The following is a 21,716-nucleotide window of genomic DNA, read 5'->3' as shown; positions in this document are numbered from 1 at the left end:
CAGCCACTGATCAGAGAAAGGTAGGCACATCAAGGCCACTCCTCAGCACAAACTTTCAACCAGTTAATGTTATATCTGTTATTCTACACAGCTTTAAAATTACAAATGAAAATACAGAGCCATCTAAACTTGCACTGACAAGCAAGAATTCATCTTCTTTCAAAAGTCCTTCTGGAATTCTACAGTGTGATCCTGTAATTTAAAGAATCATAAACAAGGTGCTAACTTAGAACTGGAAAGTTAATCATATAAAGCTTGGATAACATTTGAGCCACCTAGCCTATAAAAGACCATCATTAGCTACTTTATGCTCTGCTTTCTGGAACACTCACTTTCAGTACAACTTAGCAACTCTGCTTCTGTTCTTGCTGATGGCTAAAGGTCAGAACAGAACTTTCAGAACAGAAAGCACAGCAACCAACTATTTCAATTCCTAAGGCTATTTGTCAACCTAATGAAAATAAGAAAATAATTTGTTTGAAAAAATCAACGGTTCGAAACCAAAGGGAAACAAAAGATGAAGAGTTAAGTCTGAAGATATATTCATGGTAAAAATAATACAGTCCATACTATTTTATGCACAGTTGTTTATTCTTGTTCCATGTTTTAAAACTTGGACTCATATAAATCACAGTAAGGTTTGGATTTTTACTTGTCTCTTTTTCTATTAGAAGCACCATTACATAGTTTGACTCAGTCGTCCTTTTCCACAACCACCTCTCCATGAAGCACCCTTCTTCTCTGTCGCAGCATGTGGAAGTAGAGTTGTGGAAACACTTGGGCAAAGCACAGAAGAAAGCAAATTAGATGTAAAAAGTCAACAGATCATGTAACAGAAAAATGCAATTATGCAGAGCAATGAACTGAGAGAAAGATACAGGAGACAGTGGTGCAGCTGATTGAAGTAAATAACAGCAAGTCATGAACACTGCAGTGAACTGCAAAGCAGTGATTCCTCAAAAGGCAGACAAAGCCCCCTGCATGTACACCCTCTACTCCAGGAACTTCACTCCAACACCTTCTTTGTAATAAACAGGACTTAACCACTTCCTGGCAGTGCCCAAGTCTAAGATAAGCATGTCTGAATTAAGCCTTTGAGGAGGATTAATATTTACCCTACTTGTTCAAGTCTCTCCTGGTCCTCCAAGATCTATTCTATTACTGTCTTGCCGATACATTTAATGGACAGAAAATCAGACTTATTCCCACAGCATTAAGTTACATAAACAACTGTAAGACTGTTAGTAAGTTATGATTGCTTAGGCCTTTTTTTATTCACAAGTCTCTCCCATTGGCTTTCATGATTTCTTGTGACTAAAAAAATTTCACAGGCTGTGTGCATATTGTGAAAATCCATGTTCAAGGTCAACTTCTTAAATACCTTTTATGGGTGTAGACTAAATCATAGAACGTTAGGGCTTGGAAAGGAGCTCTAGAGATCATCCAGCCCAGCCCCCCTGCCTGAGCAAGAACACTCAGGGCAGGAACACAGGAACACATCCAGGTGAGTTTGGAAAATCTCCAGAGACTCCAGACTCCACAACCTCTCTGGGCAGCATGCTCCAGGCCTCCAGCACCCTCATAATGAAAATGTTTTCCCTTCTGTTTCTGTGGCACTTCCTCTGCTCCAGCTTGCCCCCAGTGCCCCTTGTCCTGTCCTTGGACATCCCTGAGCAGAGGCCAACACTGCCCTGCACATCTTTATCAACACGAATGAGGGCACCCTTCAGACTCCTCTTCTCCAAGCTAAAGAGACCCAGCTCCCTCAGCCTATCCTCCTCAGCGAGATTTTCTGCTCCCTTTTAACCTGTTTCCCTGCTTCTCAATCCCTCTGCCTATCATTTGCCTTGCTTCCAGCCTCCAGGTTACCTAAAATGTTCTATTTGCCTTGTTTGGTCCAGCCCCATTCATGGTGCTGTATCCAAATCAGGCTGTTTTCTCCTTATGTACACCACTTAATCTCCAGTGGAAACAACACTGGAAGAGAAAGACAGACAGTGCCTCTGATCTTAGCTCTGGTTAGCCAGTTGATCTGTGGGTCCTGGTATCCAGCAGTGCAAGGACAATCTGATTAAACCAGAGACTGAAGTCTGTGAAGAGAGGTTCAGGAGTTGGGTATCTGTGAAAATGAAATCTTGGAAAGCATTGCTTCAAGTTTCTCCAGAGCATGCTCCAATGGTGATGACCAATTGGTGACATGTAAATGGATATTAAAAGCACAAAAAACAAGGCACAAATCTGGCACAATTTGCAGGACAGTTTTTAAGCCATTGCTTCCAAGTAGCAGAGGCACCAGAAATTCTCAGCAACAGTTACCGACATGTCTGTGTGTAAGTCAAAATAGTTCTTGACTTTGTCCCACTCTTACAAACGTTTGTTAGCATTTTCCCTCAAGTTTTTAATATGGCTTCTGTTCTGAGGATGGAAAACTACAGTCTAACTAATTAAAGCACAGCAAAGCTTGGAACAAGGGAAAGCAGGCTTTTAGAGCAGGGAGCCTTCAGTACTGCAAGCAATGCTCCCAGCATTGCTGATAACAGGTTATAATGTTGCTAGCATTACTAGAGCTATGGAATACTTACACGGCACGTAGGAGAACATGACAATAATGAGAAAATAATAGTAGTCAAAGGAGACATTGTATTTGTTGGGAAGTCTCAGTGAAAACATTCCTGTTTTCTTCACGTAGGGTAAAGCAGCATATATGGTTAGCAGTTCACCTGCGACTCCAGCAGGATAAAGAATGATAAAAAAGTTGTACCTGCATTCAAAACAAAACAAAACAGAAAAATAACCTTGTGAGAAACACTCCATGAATTTAATATTTCCTCTTGCTATTAGTGGCACAGCAACGTGTGACAGTAGCTCCAGCAACAAAATGGAAGCACATCCTGACCTGGCAGAGGACACAGTTACTCTGGACAGCGGTGCTTAGCTCTACAGAGGATGCATTGCTCAGTCCTTTTCCTCAGAAACAGGGAGCTTTCAGGACACTGGTGCAGCTGCTCCAAAGAGCAGGGAAATCTGCACATTTGTTGTCTCCAGTAAAGACTTCTAAAAAAAATTTACTAATCCTATTGGCACTGTCAGGATTCAGGCCAGGACCAGATCCCAAATTCAGATGCTGCTGCTGTCTTTGTCATAGGACTTGCACACTGGGTCAGATCTACCTATCAGAATGTATTTGAAAACAATGAAGAGAGACATCAGAAGCCTGTTTTACTCATTGACACATAGGAAACACAACTAATACTACCTTGGTCTCTTCTCCCAGGTAACTAGTGATAGGATGAGAGGAAATGAGCTTACGCTGTGCCAGGGGAGAGCTCAGTTGGAGATTAGGAAAATTTTCTTTGCTGGTAGAGTGGTGAGGGGCTAGAACAGGCTGCCCAGGGAGGTGGTAGAGTCACCATCCCTGGAGGTGTTCAAGAAGCTATAGATGTGGTGCTTCAGGATATAGTTTAGTGGTCATGGTAGTTGGGCTATGGTTGGGCTTGATGATCTTGGAGGTCTTTTCCAACCTTCATGATTCTGTGATTTACCAGTAATGGAAATAAATAAAACGAGAGCACCAAAGACTTATCAGATCCATTTTTAAATGGGGAGGAGATTTTCAAGTAAAAGAGGAAGGCATTTAGCTTAAAGAAAACAGGATTTGAATGCTATAGACCACATAAGGTGGCGACGAAACAACAAACATTTGTGCTGTCCTTACATGTAGTGAACCATGCAGGTATAGCTTCTCCTAAGAAACAGCTCTAGAGTTCATGCAGGGAACAGCATTTGACTGTTGCATGGAAAGATGACCACCCTACGACCAAAAGAGATGAAATCCAAAACAGCAGCAACTAAACACAGAATCACAGAATGCGCTGGGTGAATGGGTTGGGCTGGAAGGGACCTTAAAGATCACCCAGTTCCAACACCCTGCCATGGGCAAGGATACCTCCTACTGAACAGTTTGTTCAAGGCCCCATCCAACCTGGTTCTGAACACTATCAGGCTTGAAGCCTCCACAACTTCTCCAGACAATCTCTTCCAGGGCCTCACCACCCTCATGGGGAAGAATTTCCTCCTCATGTCTAATCTAAACCCAGCTTCTTCCAGTAGCCATCCTGCCCCTATAGGCCTTTGCCAAAAGTCCCTCGTCAGCTCTTCTGTAGCCCCTTTCAGATACTGGAAGGCTGCTTGAAGGTCTCCCTACAGCTTTCTCCTCTCCAGGCCGAACAATCTCAACATGAAATCCTCCTGGTCTTAGAGGACTCACAAGTCAGAGAACAGATTACGGGAGGTATTGGAAGGAACTGATGCCGTGACCTAGCCGCAGTTTGTCTTTATGCATTGGGAAAAAGACCAAAGTAAAAATTCTGAACAAAAATGTAGAGCACTCCTATTCCATTACCCACAGACAGACCAACTTTTTACAGATATCAGCTAAAGAGCAGAAATTTCCATCTCCTTGGGAGTACTGAATTTATGCCCAGTTGTGCTGTATGATTATCCATAAACCTTGTTGGGCTATTTTAGCCCCTATGAAAAGATAACACATTTGCAAATATTTCCTTTGCATAGAATAGAATAGAATAGAATAGAATAGAATCAAGAAGGTTGGAAGAGACCTCAAGGATCATTGAGTCCAACCTGTCACCCTACACCTCATGCCTATCTAAACCATGGCACCAAGTGCCACTTCCAATCCCCTCTTGAACACCTCCAGGGATGGTGACTCCACCACCTCCCTGGGCAGCACATTCCAATGGCCAACCACTCTCTCTGTGAAGAACTTTCTCCTCACCTCCAGCCTAAACCTCCCCTGGCGCAGCTTGAGACTGTGTCCTCTTGTTCTGGTGCTGGTTGTCTGGGAGAAGAGACCAACCCCCTCCTGGCTACAACCTCCCTTCAGGTAGTTGTAGACAGCAATGAGGTCACCCCTGAGCCTTCTCTTCTCCAGGCTAAACAGTCCCAGCTCCCTCAGCCTCTCCTCATAGGACTTGTGCTCAAGGCCTCTCACCAGCCTCGTTGCCCTTCTCCAGACATGCTCCAGCAATTCAACATCTTTCCTAAACTGAGGGGCCCAGAACTGGACACAGTACTCAAGGTGTGGCCTAACCAGTGCTGTGTACAGGGGTACAATGACCTCCCTGCTCCTGCTGGCCACACTATGCCTGATGCAGGCCAGGATGCCATTGGCTCTCTTGGCCACCTGGGCACACTGCTGGCTCATGTTCAGGCGCCTGTCAACCAGTACCCCCAGGTCCCTTTCCACCTGGCTGCTCTCCAGCCACTCTGACCCCAGCCTGTAGCTCTGCATGGGGTTGTTGTGGCCAAAGTGCAGCACCTGGCACTTGGATTTGTTGAATGCCATCATGTTGGACTCTGCCCATCTGTCCAGCCTGTCAAGGTCCCTCTGCAGAGCCCTTCTACCTTCTAACAGATCAACACCTGCTCCCAGCTTGGTGTCATCTGCAAATTTACTGATGATGGACTCAATCCCCTCATCCAGATCATCAATAAAGATATTGAACAGGATGGGGCCCAGCACTGATCCCTGGGGGACACCACTAGTGACAGGCTGCCAGCTGGATGTGGCACCATTCACCACCACTCTCTGGGCTCGGCCCTCCAGCCAGTTCCTAACCCAGCACAGAGTGCTGCTGTCCAAGCCACAGGCTGACAGCTTGGCCAGGAGTTTGCTGTGGGGGACAGTGTCAAAGGCCTTGCTGAAGTCCAGGTAGACTACATCCACAGCCTTTCCCACGTCCACCAGGCGGGTCACCTGATCATAGAAGGAGATCAGGTTGGTCAGGCAGGACCTGCCCTTCCTAAATCCATGTTGGCTGGGCCTGATTCCTTGGCTATCCTTCAGGCATTCATTGATTGCCCCCAAGACAATCTGCTCCATGATTTTCCCTGGCACTGAGGTCAGGCTGACAGGCCTGGAGTTCCCAGGTTCTTCTGTTCGTCCCTTCTTGTGGATGGCTGTCACATTGGCCAGTTTCCAGTCTTCTGGGACCTCTCCAGTGAGCCAGGACTGGTGGAAAATGATGGACAGAGGCTTGGCCAGCTCATCTGCCAGCTCTTTCAGCACCCTAGGATGAATCCCATCAGGTCCCATGGACTTGTGAATATCCAAGTGACTCAACAAGTCTCGAACTAATTCCACATGGATTTCAGGAGTACAGCACTGCTCCTTGGCCCCATCAACCAGCTCAGGAGGCCAGTTATCCTGAAGTCCTCCTGCCTTACTGTTGAAAATGGAGGCAAAGAAGGTATTTAGAATCTCAGCCTTCTCCTCATCCTTAGTCACAATGTTACCCTCCACGTCCAATAAAGAGTGGAGGCTCCTCCTGCCCCTCTTTTTAGCATTAATATATTTATAAAAATGCTTTTTGTTGTCTTTCACAGAAGCGGCCAGTTTAATTTCTAACTGTGCTTTTGCCTCTCTAATTTTTCTTCTACATGATCTAACAACATCCTTAAACATATCACTAGTTGCCTCCCCCCCTTTCCAAAGGCGATAAACCCTCTTTTTTTCCCTTAAATCCTTCAGGAGCTCCTTGCTCATCCTGGCCGGTCGTCTTCCCCGCCGGCTCGTCTTACGGCATGTGGGAACTGCCAGTTCCTGTGCCTTTAGGAGCTCCTGTTTGAAGTAGGTCCAACCATCCTGGACCCCTTTGTTCTTAAGGGCTGTTACCCAGGGAACTTTCTGAATAAGTTGCCTGAACAACCTGAAGTTTGCCCTCCGAAAGTCCAAAGTGAGGGTTCTGTTACTGCTCCTCCCTATTTCCCTGCATATTGAAAACTCCACTATCTCATGGTCGCTGCACCCTAGACAGCCTCCAACCATCACATCTCCCACCAGCCCTTCTCTATTTGAGAACAGCAGATCAAGCAGAGCCTTGCCCCTGGTAGGTTCACCTAAGAGCTGCATCAGGAAGCTGTCATCCATACACTCTAGGAACCTTCTGGACTGTCTCCTCTCTGCTGAATTAAGTTCCCAGCAGATGTCTGGTAGGTTAAAGTCCCCCACAAGGACAAGGTCTGATGATCTTGAGACAGCTTCCAGCTGCTTATAGAATATCTCATCGGCCTCCTCATCCTGGTTGGGTGGTCTGTAACAGACTCCAACCAGGATGTCAGTTTTGTGTGGCCTCCCTCTGATTTTAACCCATAAGCATTCAATCCTTTCATCTGCAACCTCGAGTTCTGAGGCATCAAAAGATTCCCTAATATACAGAGCCACCCCTCCTCCTCTTCTCCCTTGCCTGTCTCTCCTAAAGAGCTTATAACCCCCCAGTGCAGTACTCCAATTGTGAGAATCGTCCCACCACGTTTCTGTAATGGCAACTACATCATAGTCTTCCTGGTGAACCAAGAGTTCCAGTTCCTCTTTTTTGTTGCCCATACTGCGTGCATTGGTGTACATGCACTTCAGCTGGGCTGCTGATTTCACCAGTTTGTGTGGTCCTCCCTCCTTTCCAGGGAGACTGGTTTCCACACCCACCCCCTTCAGACCTAGTTTAAAGCCCTCCCAATGAGTCCTGCCAACCCCAGTGCCAGCACTTTGCAGTTTATATCAGTAAATCTCTCTGCTGTGAGAATGGCAGTTTTCCCCCCTATTATCTATTATAAGGAAACATAAAATCTGTCACTCAAGACACACTGCCATAATGGCACAAAGCATATGTCAGTGCAGTACTTTCTGAATGCATTTCTCTTTCTGAAGCCTACGTAAAAAATAATGAAACCAGACCTGAATATTTTTAAGTTTGTAATTTAGGACTTAAACACAACCAAACCTTAGGTATTAGCAAAAGAGAATGTGTAAGAATGGCCACAAGTATCAGACATAGTGGAGACATGCACTAAAAACATCACAGCTGCGTTACCTGTACAATAAACAGAAAAGAAAATTAAACCCCACTTTAAAGCTCTTTAAAGTGAGGGCTGCCTGTGCAGAAGGAAGGTTATATTCATTCAGAGTGTGAAAGTCTGTCTGTCTTACAAGTACTTTACAGATGACTAGAGAGGATACTGCTCTTCCAGTTAAATCTGGTGATAAAACATGCAGTCTCTAACACACATGCTCCAGTGGCCAACCATAAGTACACTCACATGTGTATAAGCTGCTACCTGAGCTTACAGAAGCAGAATTTCTCATCGAGTAACATTATGTGTACAGACTGAGTGACAACAACTGCTACAGTCCCAAAGATCTGAAATCCACAGATGTGCTTAATTCTGGCCAAAGCATCTTAAGGAGTCATCCTGCAAGTTAAAAGACTACTCCAAAGATTGAAAAACTGAAAGAAAGCAGAATTCAAACTGTAAAATACAAAGCAAAGAACACATCACCCCCCAAAATCTCAGCTAAAATATGTTTAACATTGTAAACCAAGCAGCAATCTCAGGGTACAGAAAGCAACACCTTGCAGTCTGTTGACACATCAGCCAGGCTCAAGCATGGGCTGTCCCGTGTGTTAGCTCAACATGCATGAAACCAGCGTGCACATAACCATGAGGAACTGAAGTGCAAGACATCTCCACCTGGCCCATTTAATGAAGTACGGCAAATGGTTGAGCAGGTTGAATGTGTAGAAGGAATATCGAGTGATCTCTGTCACAGTCCATACAACCAGAAAAAGAACAACGCTCTCCTCATTCTGGATCTGCAGAAGCACAAAGAACCAATACTTTCTTCAGCCAAAAGCTCCTTTGATGTGCAGACTGCAACAGACATCTGTTTAAGATACATGGAACAGAACTAATGTCTCGTAAAGAGAATTCTGGCATAAAAGGAATATTCTGAAGCCATTCCCATGCACACTTCCTAAGCAATCTTTACCTGTTATTCAAATCTCAAAATTCAAAGTCCTACAACCAAGCTTATTCCTCCTCTGTGTTCTCTAGCTGCGTTTTCATTATGCTGCCTGTTTCCCTCTTTTTAGCTGTGCTTGATTTACTTGCTTATTTTTTCACTCCACAAAACAGCAAGAAGAAAACCATGCTACAGAAGATGTGTTCCTTTCACAATTAGTTTTGACTGACTTTGCATTTCACTATTCTGTCTCCTAGACCCCCTTTCACTTTATCTTGCTTCTTCCTCCCCATATAATGCATGTCTCCAGCAAGCTTTGGACAAAAGCAATTGCTTAGTATAATCTACTAATGGCAACTTGATTGCAGAAGATGAAATTTGCCTTTTCAGTCAGCTGAAAGGTAGGTAAGGAGCTGGAACACAGATGGATCACTACATGAAGAGTAGCTGGTAGGTCAGGAGCTTTGGGTACACTCACTCAGCAATCACCTGTAAGATCTGAGTCATTAAACTGTCTCATCAGTAGGTAGCACATCTCTCTGCTGTTTCAAAATGCCATTTCTTTTTTCACTCTAAGTGAACAAATAAACAGAAGTCCCCAAACACAAAGGCAGCATGTGGGGATCTCTTACAAAGTCTACCTTCTGAGAAGGAGCATTACAGGCAAGTAATTTTCTTTCCCTTAAGGAAAAAAGGATTACACTTACCTTACACAAACAAAATAAATCAAAGCTCTGAAAAGCCTGTTCCATGTTAAGAAAAGCAACAGTAAAGGAAAAGATGAAGCGCAGAAAACGAGCTATTCATGACTGAAACACAGGGATGCGACAAGTGAAGCAGGTGCCAGGGTCCCCAGCAGCAGGAAGGCAAATGCCATCTGCTGGTGAGACAGTTTAATGGCTCAGCTTCTTCTGGTGCAACAAATTCAGGAACACAGACTCAAAATCCATCACTAAATTCTTACATGCCCTTCACAGAAAGAAACCTCAGCAACTGACCTGCACATCCTCTCCACTAGCTGTAAGCAGGATGCTCGTTTCATTTTGCTAACAAATCACCAGGCTTACAATAATCATGCATGGCCAGGCAAATACACTACAGGACCTGAAGTGTCCCTGTGGCAGGCTGGATGACTTGGTGTCCATGTAAGGTACAGCGTGCATGCCACCAAATGGCATCGTCACCATAACATTAAAATCCTGGGAATCTTCCTAAAATAAATTGCAAACTCACAACCATGTTTATCCAGGTAACTACAATGTAAGATGTTTTTTCATTTAGATTGATTCAGCAAATGCTAATTGAAGGTTCTGAAAGTGAAGAGGTGACACTGTGGTAGATTTGCTGCTCAACAGCAGCAATTGATCTCACTTAGGCAGATCACTGCTGGCATGATGCTGAAGACAGTGCTGGTTCACAGCTAAGACCCAGACTCAGTCTCCTAGGTAGAAGTACACAAATTCCATCCTGCAACCACAGCTTCCGAAACCACTCAAGTACATCAGCATACTGATGTAAGAACATCAGTAATTTTTCACTTGTCTTCCCTGTGAAATGAGAACTGCATTAGTAGCTTCTCCTAAAGAAACTCAAGCACCACTTGCTTAGGCACGTACCTGTTTAATGCTATGTGCAATGAACCACACCATGAAGATTCTTGAACTCACTTGGACCCCAGTCACAAGCACAGATGTGCGAACTATTCCTTAAAAAGAGAAACATGTTACCTTTGTTCCACCAGTCAGCTTTTCATTAGTTACAAGAGAAACTGAAACAAATCACTCACCAACTGCACAGTGGACTACCTGTAAATGAAAATAAATTAGAGGTTACTGATGGGGAGCATGTTACTGCCTACCCTATCAACAACAGCAATACAAACCTAATTCTGAAGGCTTTTTGTCTCCAGCTAACAGTGTTTAAAAGCAATACACATCAGAGTCCTGCCCACCACTGTGGTGATGGGCTCAGCATCTGGTCGCCACACACAAAAGCGCTCTCTTTTCCTGAATACCTGTATATGTTACACATGCAGAGGCAAAGCATTGATTTTTTTCAGTTACTAAGCTTCCTTTCCCATTACTTGATTCAAACAAGAATTTTGCAGGACAGTGTGGAGGGAACCACATAAGGGATGCTCTGTATTCATTGCAGATTAATAACACTGTTACACTTTTGCCAATGACAGCTATGAAGCATCAGATTTGTTATATTTTCTGCTCAGTAATGCTCAGCAACTGAGTCCTTTTCATTATGTGGCAGTTTTAGGCAATGCCTAGAAAATTTTCCACAGATCTTGAACAGAAAGTGATAGAATTTAAATAAATTACCATTGGATGTGAAAAGGAAAATAATGACAAGGTCTAAATAATCCCATTGGTTGAACCTCATGAGGTTCAAAAAGACCAAATTTAAGGTCCTGATTCTGGGTCAGGGCAATCCCAAGTACCAATATAGGCTGGGCAGGGACTGGCTTGAGAGCAGCCCTGAAGAAAATGGCTTGGGGGTGCTGGTGGATGAGAAGCTCAACATGAGCTACCAGTGCGCACTTGCAGCCCAGAAACCAAATCACATCCTGGGCTGCATCAGGAGAAGTGTGGCCAGCAGGGCAAGGGAAATGATTCTCCCCTGTACTCCGCTCTGGTGAGACCCCACCTGGAGTACTGCATCCAGTTCTGGAGTCCATATTACAGGAAAGATCTGGAGGTGCTGGAACATGTCCAGAGAAGGACCACGAGGATGAGCAGAGGGCTGGAGCTCCTATGAGGACAGACTGAGAGAGTTGGGGCTACTCAGTCTGGAGAGGAGAAGGATCTGAGGAGACCTTATTGTGGCTTTCAAGTATCTGAAGGGGGCTACAAGAAAGCTGAGGAGGGACTTTTTAGGGTGTCAGAGAGTGATAGGACTGGAGGGAATGGAAAAAAAATAGAAATGGGTAGATTCAAATTGGATGTTAAGATGAGGTTTTTCACCATGAGGGTGGTGAGACACTGGAACAGGTTGCCCAGGGAGGTGGTGGAAGCCTCATCCCTAGAAGTTTTTGAGGCCAGGATGGATGTGGCTCTGGGCAACCTGACCTAGTGTGAGGTGTCTCTGCCCATGGCAGGGGGGTTGGAACTAGATGATCCCTGAGATCACTTCCAACCCTAACAATTCTATGATTCTATGATACCTAACATACAGTTAGTTGTATACACTAACTCTTTCCCTTTTTGGTTTCTTTGCCCTAGCAGGCACTAACTGTTGCTTCTGCTGCCTTGCTGACCTTGACTGTTGTGGCTAAGTACTAAACAGCCTACTCTCTGCTTTTCTCCATTTTTCTCTTGTCCCATGTAGAGGGAAGAAGGCAGGGGAAGAGGAGGAAACTGTTGGTAACCCCCTGGTTTTGTGCTGTTTATAAACTGTAAATATATGTAAATATCATAAGTTATGTATATATTCATTGCATTCCATATTTCTAGATTGTAGTTCTGCTTATAAATGCAGCTTCATTTGCTTTCAATTAAGCTGGTCTGGCAATTTTATGTTGGGGGCTAACTTCAAACCACCACATATTATTTTGGCAGATTTGAGTAGAATTACTTATTGTGAAAGTTTAACAGCATAAAAGCCTATTTACAGCCAGCCACATGATTTTAATAATTGTTTGAACTACAAATCATCGAACAGTTTGGGCTGGAAGAGACCTTAAAGATCATCCAGTTCCAAGCCCCCTGCCATGGTCAGGAACACCTCCCACTAGACCAGGTTGCTCAAGGCCCCATCCAGCCTGGCTTTCAACATTGTGAAGGCTTGAAGCCATCACAACTTCTCTGGGCAACCTGTATTGGTGCCTCATCACCCTTGTGCTAAAGAACTTCTTCCTAATGTCTGATACAAACCCAGCTTCTTCCAGTTTTAGGCAGACTGAGAAATTAAAATGTAGATAGACACTCTTTGCTGTGCCTGGGAAAGAATTCTCAGATGCTCAACAGACCGAACAGCTTCATTCCAGAGATGTGCCACAAACTGAGCTCGCTGCTTGGCAAAAGTCCTATTATGTAATGAATACTTTGCACAGCTTCAACAGCCTCTGTCACACCAGACTGAGTGGGACATACACATCTAGCTGGAAGTCAGCAGCAGTGATGGCACAGAAAGACAGTGAGCCCAGTATAAGGTTACAGAGGGAAACCATCCTCTGGATATGGAGATGAAGTACCTGCTATACCAGAGGGCTGGTCTGCTGCAGAATGCCTCCAGAGATTTTCCCTTTTGAGTTGAAGATTTTCAAATCAAAGCAAGTCCCAGGCAGCATTTGATTTAACAAAATGATAGAATCACGTTTGAAAAAAAATGTGCTGATGTGTTTCAACTGATCACCTTGCTTTGCCAAACACTTTCATTAAACCATACAGTTAAAAGGGCCTTCAGCACTAACATAGTATTTTGATATTAAATTCAGGTTAATAGTATGTTCTGCCTGTGGTATGCACAATACAGGAAAGCACACTCATTTTAACATTTACCTCAAGCAAAGCAAAAGTCTGGAAAAATTTAAGCGTCCTTTGAACGCTTCTGAATAAGCCTCTATGTGTTCCTTTCTGTACATAAAACCGCACCATGGCAATACCTAACACCAGCCACCTACAAAAGAAAGAGAAGGGATACAGTTCAAATCAGAACTCCAAAGATATCCATCCACCAGAAAGAATACAGCAGAATGCTGAAGACCATCTTTGCTTCTTCACCCTTTAGTATTTTTAGGACAGTATTAAAAATATCTTCAGAGACAAATAATGTATGAAGGTATGTTGCACAGAATCACAGAGTGCTAGGGGTTGGAAGGGGCCTCTGGAGATTGAGTCCAACGCCCCTGCAAAGCTGAATCACCCAGGGCAGGTCGCACAGGAATGCATCCAGGTGGGTTTGGAAATTCTCCAGACAAGGAGACTCCACAACCTCTCTGGACAGTCTGCTCCAGGGCTCCAGCACCCTCACACCAAAGAAATCTCTCCTCATGTTCAGGTGGAACTTCCTGTGTTTGTAAACACTATGGTGGTGATCAACAACACCTTATCTGAAAAGCTGTGATTCAGATCTAAACACACACACACACAATCTGAATTAATTGACACTGTCTCAATTACTAATTACCTGACTTGAACTGAAGAGATCCCCCCAAAATCATGGCTCCATCAGACTTCTCCCTAGCAGTGCCTACGCATTTACACTACGAAATGTTCCCACACCTTTACTTTTATCAATGTGATGAACATGGCACTGAAGTAACCATTTTTGGTAAGTAAAGGACCAGAACCTGTGCACATCATTTTGACATTTTTTTGTGGGCCCTCAGTTCACAATTTTCATCTGTGACAATCTGTCATGGATTGAGTTGAACCTGCTGCTTTTATCCATACCATGCTGCAGCCGCACCAGCTTCAAAAATGAAACTGGAGCACAGCACTGGGGCTTGGAGTTCAGACTGCAACATGCAAGACTTCCTGTTCTGGTTGCTGCTTCTGGGTTCCTGCTTCTTGGGTGTGGTCTCTTCCCAGGCATGGTGGTGGAACACATGCCAGTCAGGTAGCTGCTGGGTTTGGTTTTCTGTTTTATACTGTCTTTTTCCCTGTGCATTTCACTGTTTTTCTTCTGCAAACAGGCTAAGCTAAGGTCATCATGCATTGTATTATTAGACAGGCATTCTATTATAGATTATTAGATGAATTAGATTATTTGCTAAGGTAATGATGCATTGTGCTCATGATATCTCATGTTACATTAAACTCTATCTCAACCCTGAGTTTTTGTGTGTAACTCTTCCCCTCACTTTTGTGTTGGGGAAGCAGGCAGGTTAGGTGTTCCGCTAAACCATTACACCTGCATCTGAATGCTTCTGTTTGTAACTGTCCAACTGAAGTTACCATTACGACTCAGCTCTCAAACGTTTAGCACTCCAACATGAGGTAGCCAATTTTGGCAGGAGACACAAGCTTGAAGCTTGTTAAGAAAGTTGTGTAAGTTTTCTTTTTTTTTTTTCCTTTTCTGTCATGTGCTGTATTTCCTTTCTGGGGGCCCATGTTCTGGGGTCCTGTATATGCTTGCAGTGGTGCAAGGAAGAAGTGCAAAGCAGTATGCAAAAGATAAGGATGAACTGGGGAACAAGAGAAAGATCGAGCTGTTTGATTGCTCAACTCTTATGCTTATCAGGCTTTGGAAGATGGCCAAGATGGATGGACCTAGCAAAGGCCTCAGGGAGATGAGGAAAATCTCTCCTCCTCTGTCCAGGACTGTGTTTCAGCCATGAGGAACAGATGCTCCCCTGTCTGGGAGAGAATCTGGGAGGTATGCACCCCAGCGTACCCTGTGGTTTTTACTTGCTTGGCCACAGGACGACAGGAGGCAGTGGGATGTAAAACCCACTGCAGTCCTAGCTTCATGAGTACCTGAATTACAGGAAATTCTCCCCCAAAGAACGCCGCCTCAGTGTCCAGTGTAAAAATCACTCAAGAAGAGCAAGCAAGATGATACTGCTTCTGATCCTTCTGAAAGGGCTCCCAAAGAATCTTCACAAGATGCAGGTGATTCTAGTCAGCATTAGAGGAGCCCTGCCTCCAGCCAGATTGGGGGAGGGCTTGGCAGGTTGAAGAGGTGGAACCTGTCTGTATTACTCGTGCAATGGAGGGATCTCCACTCCTGTATGTGTTGGAAGCTGAGCACCAGAATGAAACCACAGTTAGCTTTCACTTGGAGGAGTGGGAAGCAGTCACTGGACTCAAGTGCCATAGGGTGGAAACACAGCCCCACCATTCAGACTGGTCATGGACTGATACAGACTGTACAGGAACATAGTGGAGCTCCAGAGCATCTTCAGTGAGCAGTCTTCTTTGTCCTGCAAAGTGATCTCGCTTTGAGTAAGAATGGACAGTGATGCCTGTTGCTTGATCTTGATTGCTGCCGGGCATGATGCAGATGGTATAGAATAAGGGGTGGAGAATTTCATGGACTGAGTTGAACCTGCTGCTGTCATCCATACCATGCTGCATCCATGCTAGCTTCAAAAATGAAAGTGCTAACTGGAGCAAAGTATTATGGGGCTTGAAGTTCAGATTGCAACATGGAAGACTTCCTGTTCCACTTGCTGCTCAGGGGTTCCTGCTTCTTGGGTGTTGGCTTTTCTTCTGCAGGCATGATGGATAGCAGTCAGGTAGCTGATGGGCTTGGGTTTATGTTTTATGATTTATTTTTTTTCCATGTGTATTTCACTGCACTTCTGCAACCAGGCTAAGCTAAGGTAATCATGTATTGTATTTTTAGATTAATTGGATTATTAGCTAAGGTAATTACGCATTGTGCTCATGATATGTTATATTAAATTCTTATCTCTTTACCTCAACCTTGTCTGTGTTACTCTTCCTCTCACTTTTGTTGGGGGAATAGGCAAGTTAGACTTCTGCACTAAACCATTACACCTGCATCTGAATGCTTCTGTTTGTGACTGTCCAACTGAAATTACCATTATGACTCAGCTCTCAAAAGTGTTGAGAAATCACCTTTGAAAATCAGACTCCAAAGTGCTGAAGGATGGGTGCTCTGTGCTCATGCATGTATATTTACGTAGCACTTTTGCTGATCATAGAATCAATAAGATTGGAAAAGACCTTTAAGATCATCATGTCCAACTACCATGACCACTAAACTATATTCTGCAATACCACGTCTCCAACTTCTTGAACACCTCCAGGGACGGTGATTCCAGCACGCCCCTGGGCAGCCTGTCCTAACACCTTACCACTCTTCCAGTAAAGAAATTGTTCCTAATCTTTAATCTAACCCTCCCCTGGCACAACTTCAGCTCATTTTCTCTCACGCTATCTCTGGTTACTTTGGAGAAGAGACCAACACCAGCCTCACTCCAGTCTCCTTTCAGGTAGCTGTAGGGAGCAATGAGGTTTCCCCTCAGCCTTCTCTTCTCCAGACTAAACAAGTCCAGGATGCTAGCTAACGTTTGGGGTTTTTTAAAGGAAACTGAACAATAACACTGAATGCTAACCCTTCCAATGTGAAGGAAAGCATCTTTTAACCAAAGAGGAATTTGATACAAAACTTAATATCTCAGATGGAAATTTAGACAAAATAAAATTAATTCCTAAATTGTGGTGATCCTCAGCACCCAGCCCAGCACCAAGACAATAACTCAAGGTATGCACAGTTCTTGCTATAAATTAGCCCCTTTCATTTAGAATTTTCAAACTCCTGTGCCACGTATTCCACCCTTAATGAAAGAGCAGTACCACATGCTTAAGAACATCACGCTAGCAAGATGATTTGAAGCTTCAGGTTTCAATCCACAAAGACTAAAACATTACAAAAATTCTTTAATATAGACCTAGAGGCAGAACCAGAGCTATGGATGGCTATTTTGAGTTGAAAATACAAAAATCATGATAACTTCAGCTTAACTGCTTGTTTGATGGTATTGGGAACAATTACTCAAGTCCTTTCATTCCACATAAAGCCACAGCAAGCATGTACAACAAAGTAAGCTCTGGCTCACGAAGGGTCCAAGTGACAAGGCAGAAGGGTCTGAGAAATGCTCAGAGGTGGATTCAGAGGATGTTTAAACGTTTGGAGATATATTTATATAAGCATTTGCATAAATATTTAGCACATCTCCTGTCCTTACACTCTTTCCTAAGCAGAAGGTACTGGCTAACACTTGAAGCAGGTCAGACTTGTTATGCTTTAAGGGCATGTGAGTCTATGGATGGTGACAGTTCTCTACTCACCTCGGGTGGCATGTGCTTCACTGTCAGCTCCTTAGCAACTCTCACACCCAGCCACTTGGCATGGCCCATTCCAGCACTTCATGATGGTATTTCAAACTCACATACAGTTAGTCAGGCTTCCCCACACAGTAGGGATGATCCCTTAATCCCTTCTACTTTAAGCCCATGAATCCGATCTGCCAGAGCTCCAAAATCTGCCCCCACAAGGGTTACTCAGATTTTGCATAGGGTTTGAAATCTCAGTGCGTTAATTTGAAGTTGTCTCCCACCACTGTGGAAGCATGGAATTACTGGAGTGTCACTGCTAGGACTTCACAGTCCTGTTTTATAGTGAAGTGTTTGACAAGAGGAAGGTGACAGTGCCTTTACATCCAGCTGGCACGAGGAATGGTGACAGCAACAACTCTGTCCTAGCCCTCAGCTGAGAAGTTGTAACACATCTAACACAACAAGGCATTTTCTGCACCTCATTCTGTAACAAAAGGGTTGCAGAGAGAAGTAATGTTAGACTGCATGCAGAAGTAAAGACTGCAAATACATTTTTATTTGGGCATGCATTTCTGTAGACTGAATTATTTAGTAGTCAGTGGCTTTTGATTTTGGATCTCAAGAAAGCTCTTGTATTGAGCAATGAAAATCACTCGGAAATGGAAAATACTTTCCATAATACTGGGTTACTTTCCATAACATTGGGTACTAACTGTTGCAGGGTGATCCAAACCCCCTTCCCCAACCTTGAACTGGGGGAAGACAAAGGCGTGAAATTTCCTTCCCCTCCCCCTGGGCTCAAGCCCAGGAAAGGTAAAAAAGGCTCCTTTCCTTCACTGGTGGCTGAAGTCCCTCATGTGTATTCACACGAAGATTCACCCGTGCTGGGATTTGGAATTGGGATTGGCTGGGCTCTTCGCACGCAGTACATAGCAGTACTGGACACATTGTCTAGTGAAATCTTACATAGAGTAACCAGAAAGCCGTCTTAGACTTGCTCTGGACTTGGTTTCCGGGGATTCGTGCTGGGACTCACTAGATTCGCGGCAACATTAGCTGGTAGCACCTGGACCTCGCGTCTCCCCAGACCTGCCTACCCTGGGGTCCTGCTCCCTGCCCCTGCTCGAACGACCCTGCCTACCGAAACCTATGCTTGTTAGCTGAAAACACGCCAGCAGTACAGCTTTTCCTGCACTGCTCAGACAGTGCTGCTCCACGAGATTTACCTTGTGGGAGCCATGTCTAAGGACACTTTAACTTTGGTGGGTACCTTTACCTTTGGATTTATGCCAAGTGATCTACAAATTGGATTAGTAAACTTGTGGTTCTGAAGGCTGCTACCACGGAGAGATGCAGGGACCATCTCCAAATTCCTACTCCGTCTTCATGAGTAAAACCCGACTCACTGGCTTTCCCTAGGGTTCTGGCTTGTCTCTGATTTTATAAGTGGGGTAAAGCTATTTTGTGGCTTAGCCTTTTCCATTTTCTGAATTCTCTATATTGTACTAAAGTTGCCCATAAGCATTCTTGCAGAATTCACAACCAAATAGAACCTGTAAATAAAATTTAATCAGTTTTGTACATAATTTTGGGGCAGGGTTTTTGGGAAGATAAAGAAAACTATATTTTTATAATTCCCACCTTGTTAATTTAATCCCAATCAAAACTGTTTCCTAAACCTTTGTTAGAATAAGCAGCAATTTTTTATTAGAATGGTTAACATGCAATTAAGTATTAATTAAAACTCTTGAAACACTCTGCTGTATTGCAGACAATACACTGCTCTTGTTACACACCCTGTGAGGTGCCCCTGTTAAGCACTGCTTTATCTCAAATGTTCATTTTTTCTTTTAAACTGTATCCATAAAAAACGTTAAGGATCTATTCTTACCTCTTATTCTCTGTTTCCACATAAAATATGCTATTTTGCATGTTTTGGTCCCTTTTGGTACTAATGGAAGATGGGAGAAAAGGAAGTGGGAGATACTGAATCAGCGCCTAAGGTCAAAACTAATATGGTTTGATAATCTGCTACAAACCCGAAAAAGTCAGGGGCAGGAGTCAGTGTTCATTAGCAAATTGACACGTGGAGCACGAGGCTGTAACATTTCTGCCAGCTAGAAACAAATTTCACTGAGTAAAAGTGCTTTTGAGAAGGTGTTGCTGCAGTATGGGAACAGCCCTGAATACATGCTCAAGACTGAGAGATGCTGCTGAGAAAAAAAGCCACTCTGATCATATTCCTGGCTTCCTGCACTGCTCCCTGTGATCCTGCTTCAAGCACAGCCAAGCAGTTTTGCTCTACGGGATTCAAAGGGCAGAGTTCACCCGCTGGTAACACGGTGAAATGGTTCTCATGATAGATGTCAGCCTAGGATTTTATAAAAGCACTCCTTCATTTTAAGCATATGGGAATGAATTGGGGTTGGAGATTTTCTTCTCCCGAGTTAATGAACAGGACAATTTTTCAAGAAGTGAAAATACATGCTTTAAGCACTAGCAACGCAAACCTGGCCGCTCTTATTATACGTTACTCAAAATAAACACCCCCTTTCCTCAAAGCAAAGCATTGAGAAGCAGCAGCTCAAACAAGCCCCGTCCCGCTCCACGCAGTCCCCGCTCCTCACCACACGTCACTGGCGCTGGGACCGCGCTCTCGGCTGTGGCACTTTCTACCGCTCAGGGCGCTGGTGGAAGCTCTGCTCGCTTAGACCAGGGGGGACTCCGGGCCCCGAACCTGCTGCCCCACAGAGTAACTCGGGTCGTGAGCACACAGAGCCAGCCGCAAGTGGGACCAGCCGCCTGGAACAGCTCTTCCCAACGCCCCTGGGCTCCGTCAGTGCTCGAGCCCCTAGCGGCACCGAGGTCGTTTTCTCTTGCCCGCGGCCGGTCGGCTGCTCCCTCCCGTAAGGAGCGGGGACCGCGGTGGCCGGCCCGGAGGCGGTGGAGGGAGGGGCGGTTGTGCGAGAGCGCGGCCTCCGCGGCACCCTCACTCGGCATTCCTGTCCCGGCTATACTTAACCTCTGCGGCGGGCTTGGGGTGACGCGCTGGCGGCCGGCAGCGCTGCACCGTATTAGGCAATGCACGGCAGGCAAGGACTAGCCCCGTTCCCCGCGGCTCCTCTGCAACCCCGGCTCTCGCCCCTTGCTGTCCCACGGCTAATGCCAGCCTGCCAGGGCCCCGGGACCCTGCCTCGCCTGGAACGCGCCGCACCCGACTTCCGCCGCTCCGCGCTCCCGCCCCGCGTCGCAGCTCCGCGTCCCGCTGAGGCGCCGGCCTACGGCGCACCCGCGCCCGCTTACCCCGCGGTCATGGCGACGTTGTAAAAGATGAGCCAGGCCGTGGCCAGGGCGCCCAGCCTCCTCCTCTTGCCATTCTCCTTCTCCTCCACTGCTCCGTTACCGCCTCCTTCTTCCTCGCTGGACGCCATGGTTCCCCCGGCCAGTCAGCAAGAGTCGCTCCGCCGCGGGGACGAGGCGCCCGCCCGGCGGCTCGGCTGAGGCCGCGCTGACAGCCGCTGCCCGCTGTCCCTCACTCCATCCGCCTTCCCCGCCGCCCGTTGCTCGCACGCCGCTGCGCGCCCCTCCCTCCGCCTCGCGGGGCCTCCCCGGGCCCGCCCGGCCCTCCAGGGGCGGGGCGGGGCGGGGCGGGGCGGGGCGGTGGAGCTTGGCCGCCAGCCCTCAGGGAGGTCCCCGGGCGGGGCCGGGTGAGCCCTCATTTTGGTCCCCGGGTCAGGCTCGGGTCGTCGACCCCGGATGTTGGCCCGCGGTAATCATACCGCTTTCCCCTCCAGCATCGGAAAGCTCCCTATGGGTTGGCACAGAGTTTCCTGCCTTGCTGGTGATTGTCAGGCAACCTCAACAAAAGTGACTCCAAACTCCACAGTTCTTGCAAACACAGACAGGTGTGCCTGGGGCTGAACATCAGGGAGTCTGCTCAGAGACCGGCTGGTGGGAATATGCCCAAGTCCCTACCTCAGAGGACCGGCAGCCACCTGCCAGGGTGACCTTCAGGAAAGGACATCCTCCAGTCTGGTGTGTCTTCATGAACACCACCCTCAGCACAAAAAGAAGAGCTAAGACACACACCTGTGAAAGGAGAAAATTCTACCTAGGGCCTGAAGAGAGAGAACCCATTT

At 45.7% G+C, this 21,716-nt stretch overlaps 1 protein-coding gene across 1 annotated transcript; it reads right to left on the bottom strand.

The window, feature by feature from the left end:
• Positions 1 to 668: 668 nt before the first annotated feature.
• Positions 669 to 21,008, bottom strand: HACD1 (3-hydroxyacyl-CoA dehydratase 1). The gene is made up of 7 exons (XM_054390065.1): positions 20,881 to 21,008; positions 13,327 to 13,444; positions 10,605 to 10,623; positions 10,435 to 10,523; positions 8,548 to 8,669; positions 2,583 to 2,761; positions 669 to 776 (listed from the first exon to the last, which is right to left on the bottom strand). Exons 1-7 carry the CDS (start codon positions 21,006 to 21,008, stop codon positions 694 to 696), a joined length of 738 nt encoding a protein of 245 aa, XP_054246040.1. The 3' UTR covers positions 669 to 693.
• Positions 21,009 to 21,716: the final 708 nt, after the last annotated feature.

This window comes from Indicator indicator, chromosome 20, assembly GCF_027791375.1.
Source record: "Indicator indicator isolate 239-I01 chromosome 20, UM_Iind_1.1, whole genome shotgun sequence".
Lineage (NCBI taxonomy): Eukaryota > Metazoa > Chordata > Aves > Piciformes > Indicatoridae > Indicator > Indicator indicator.
The sequence above is the reverse complement of the archived record's forward strand: the minus strand, read 5'-3'. Positions and strand labels throughout refer to the sequence as shown.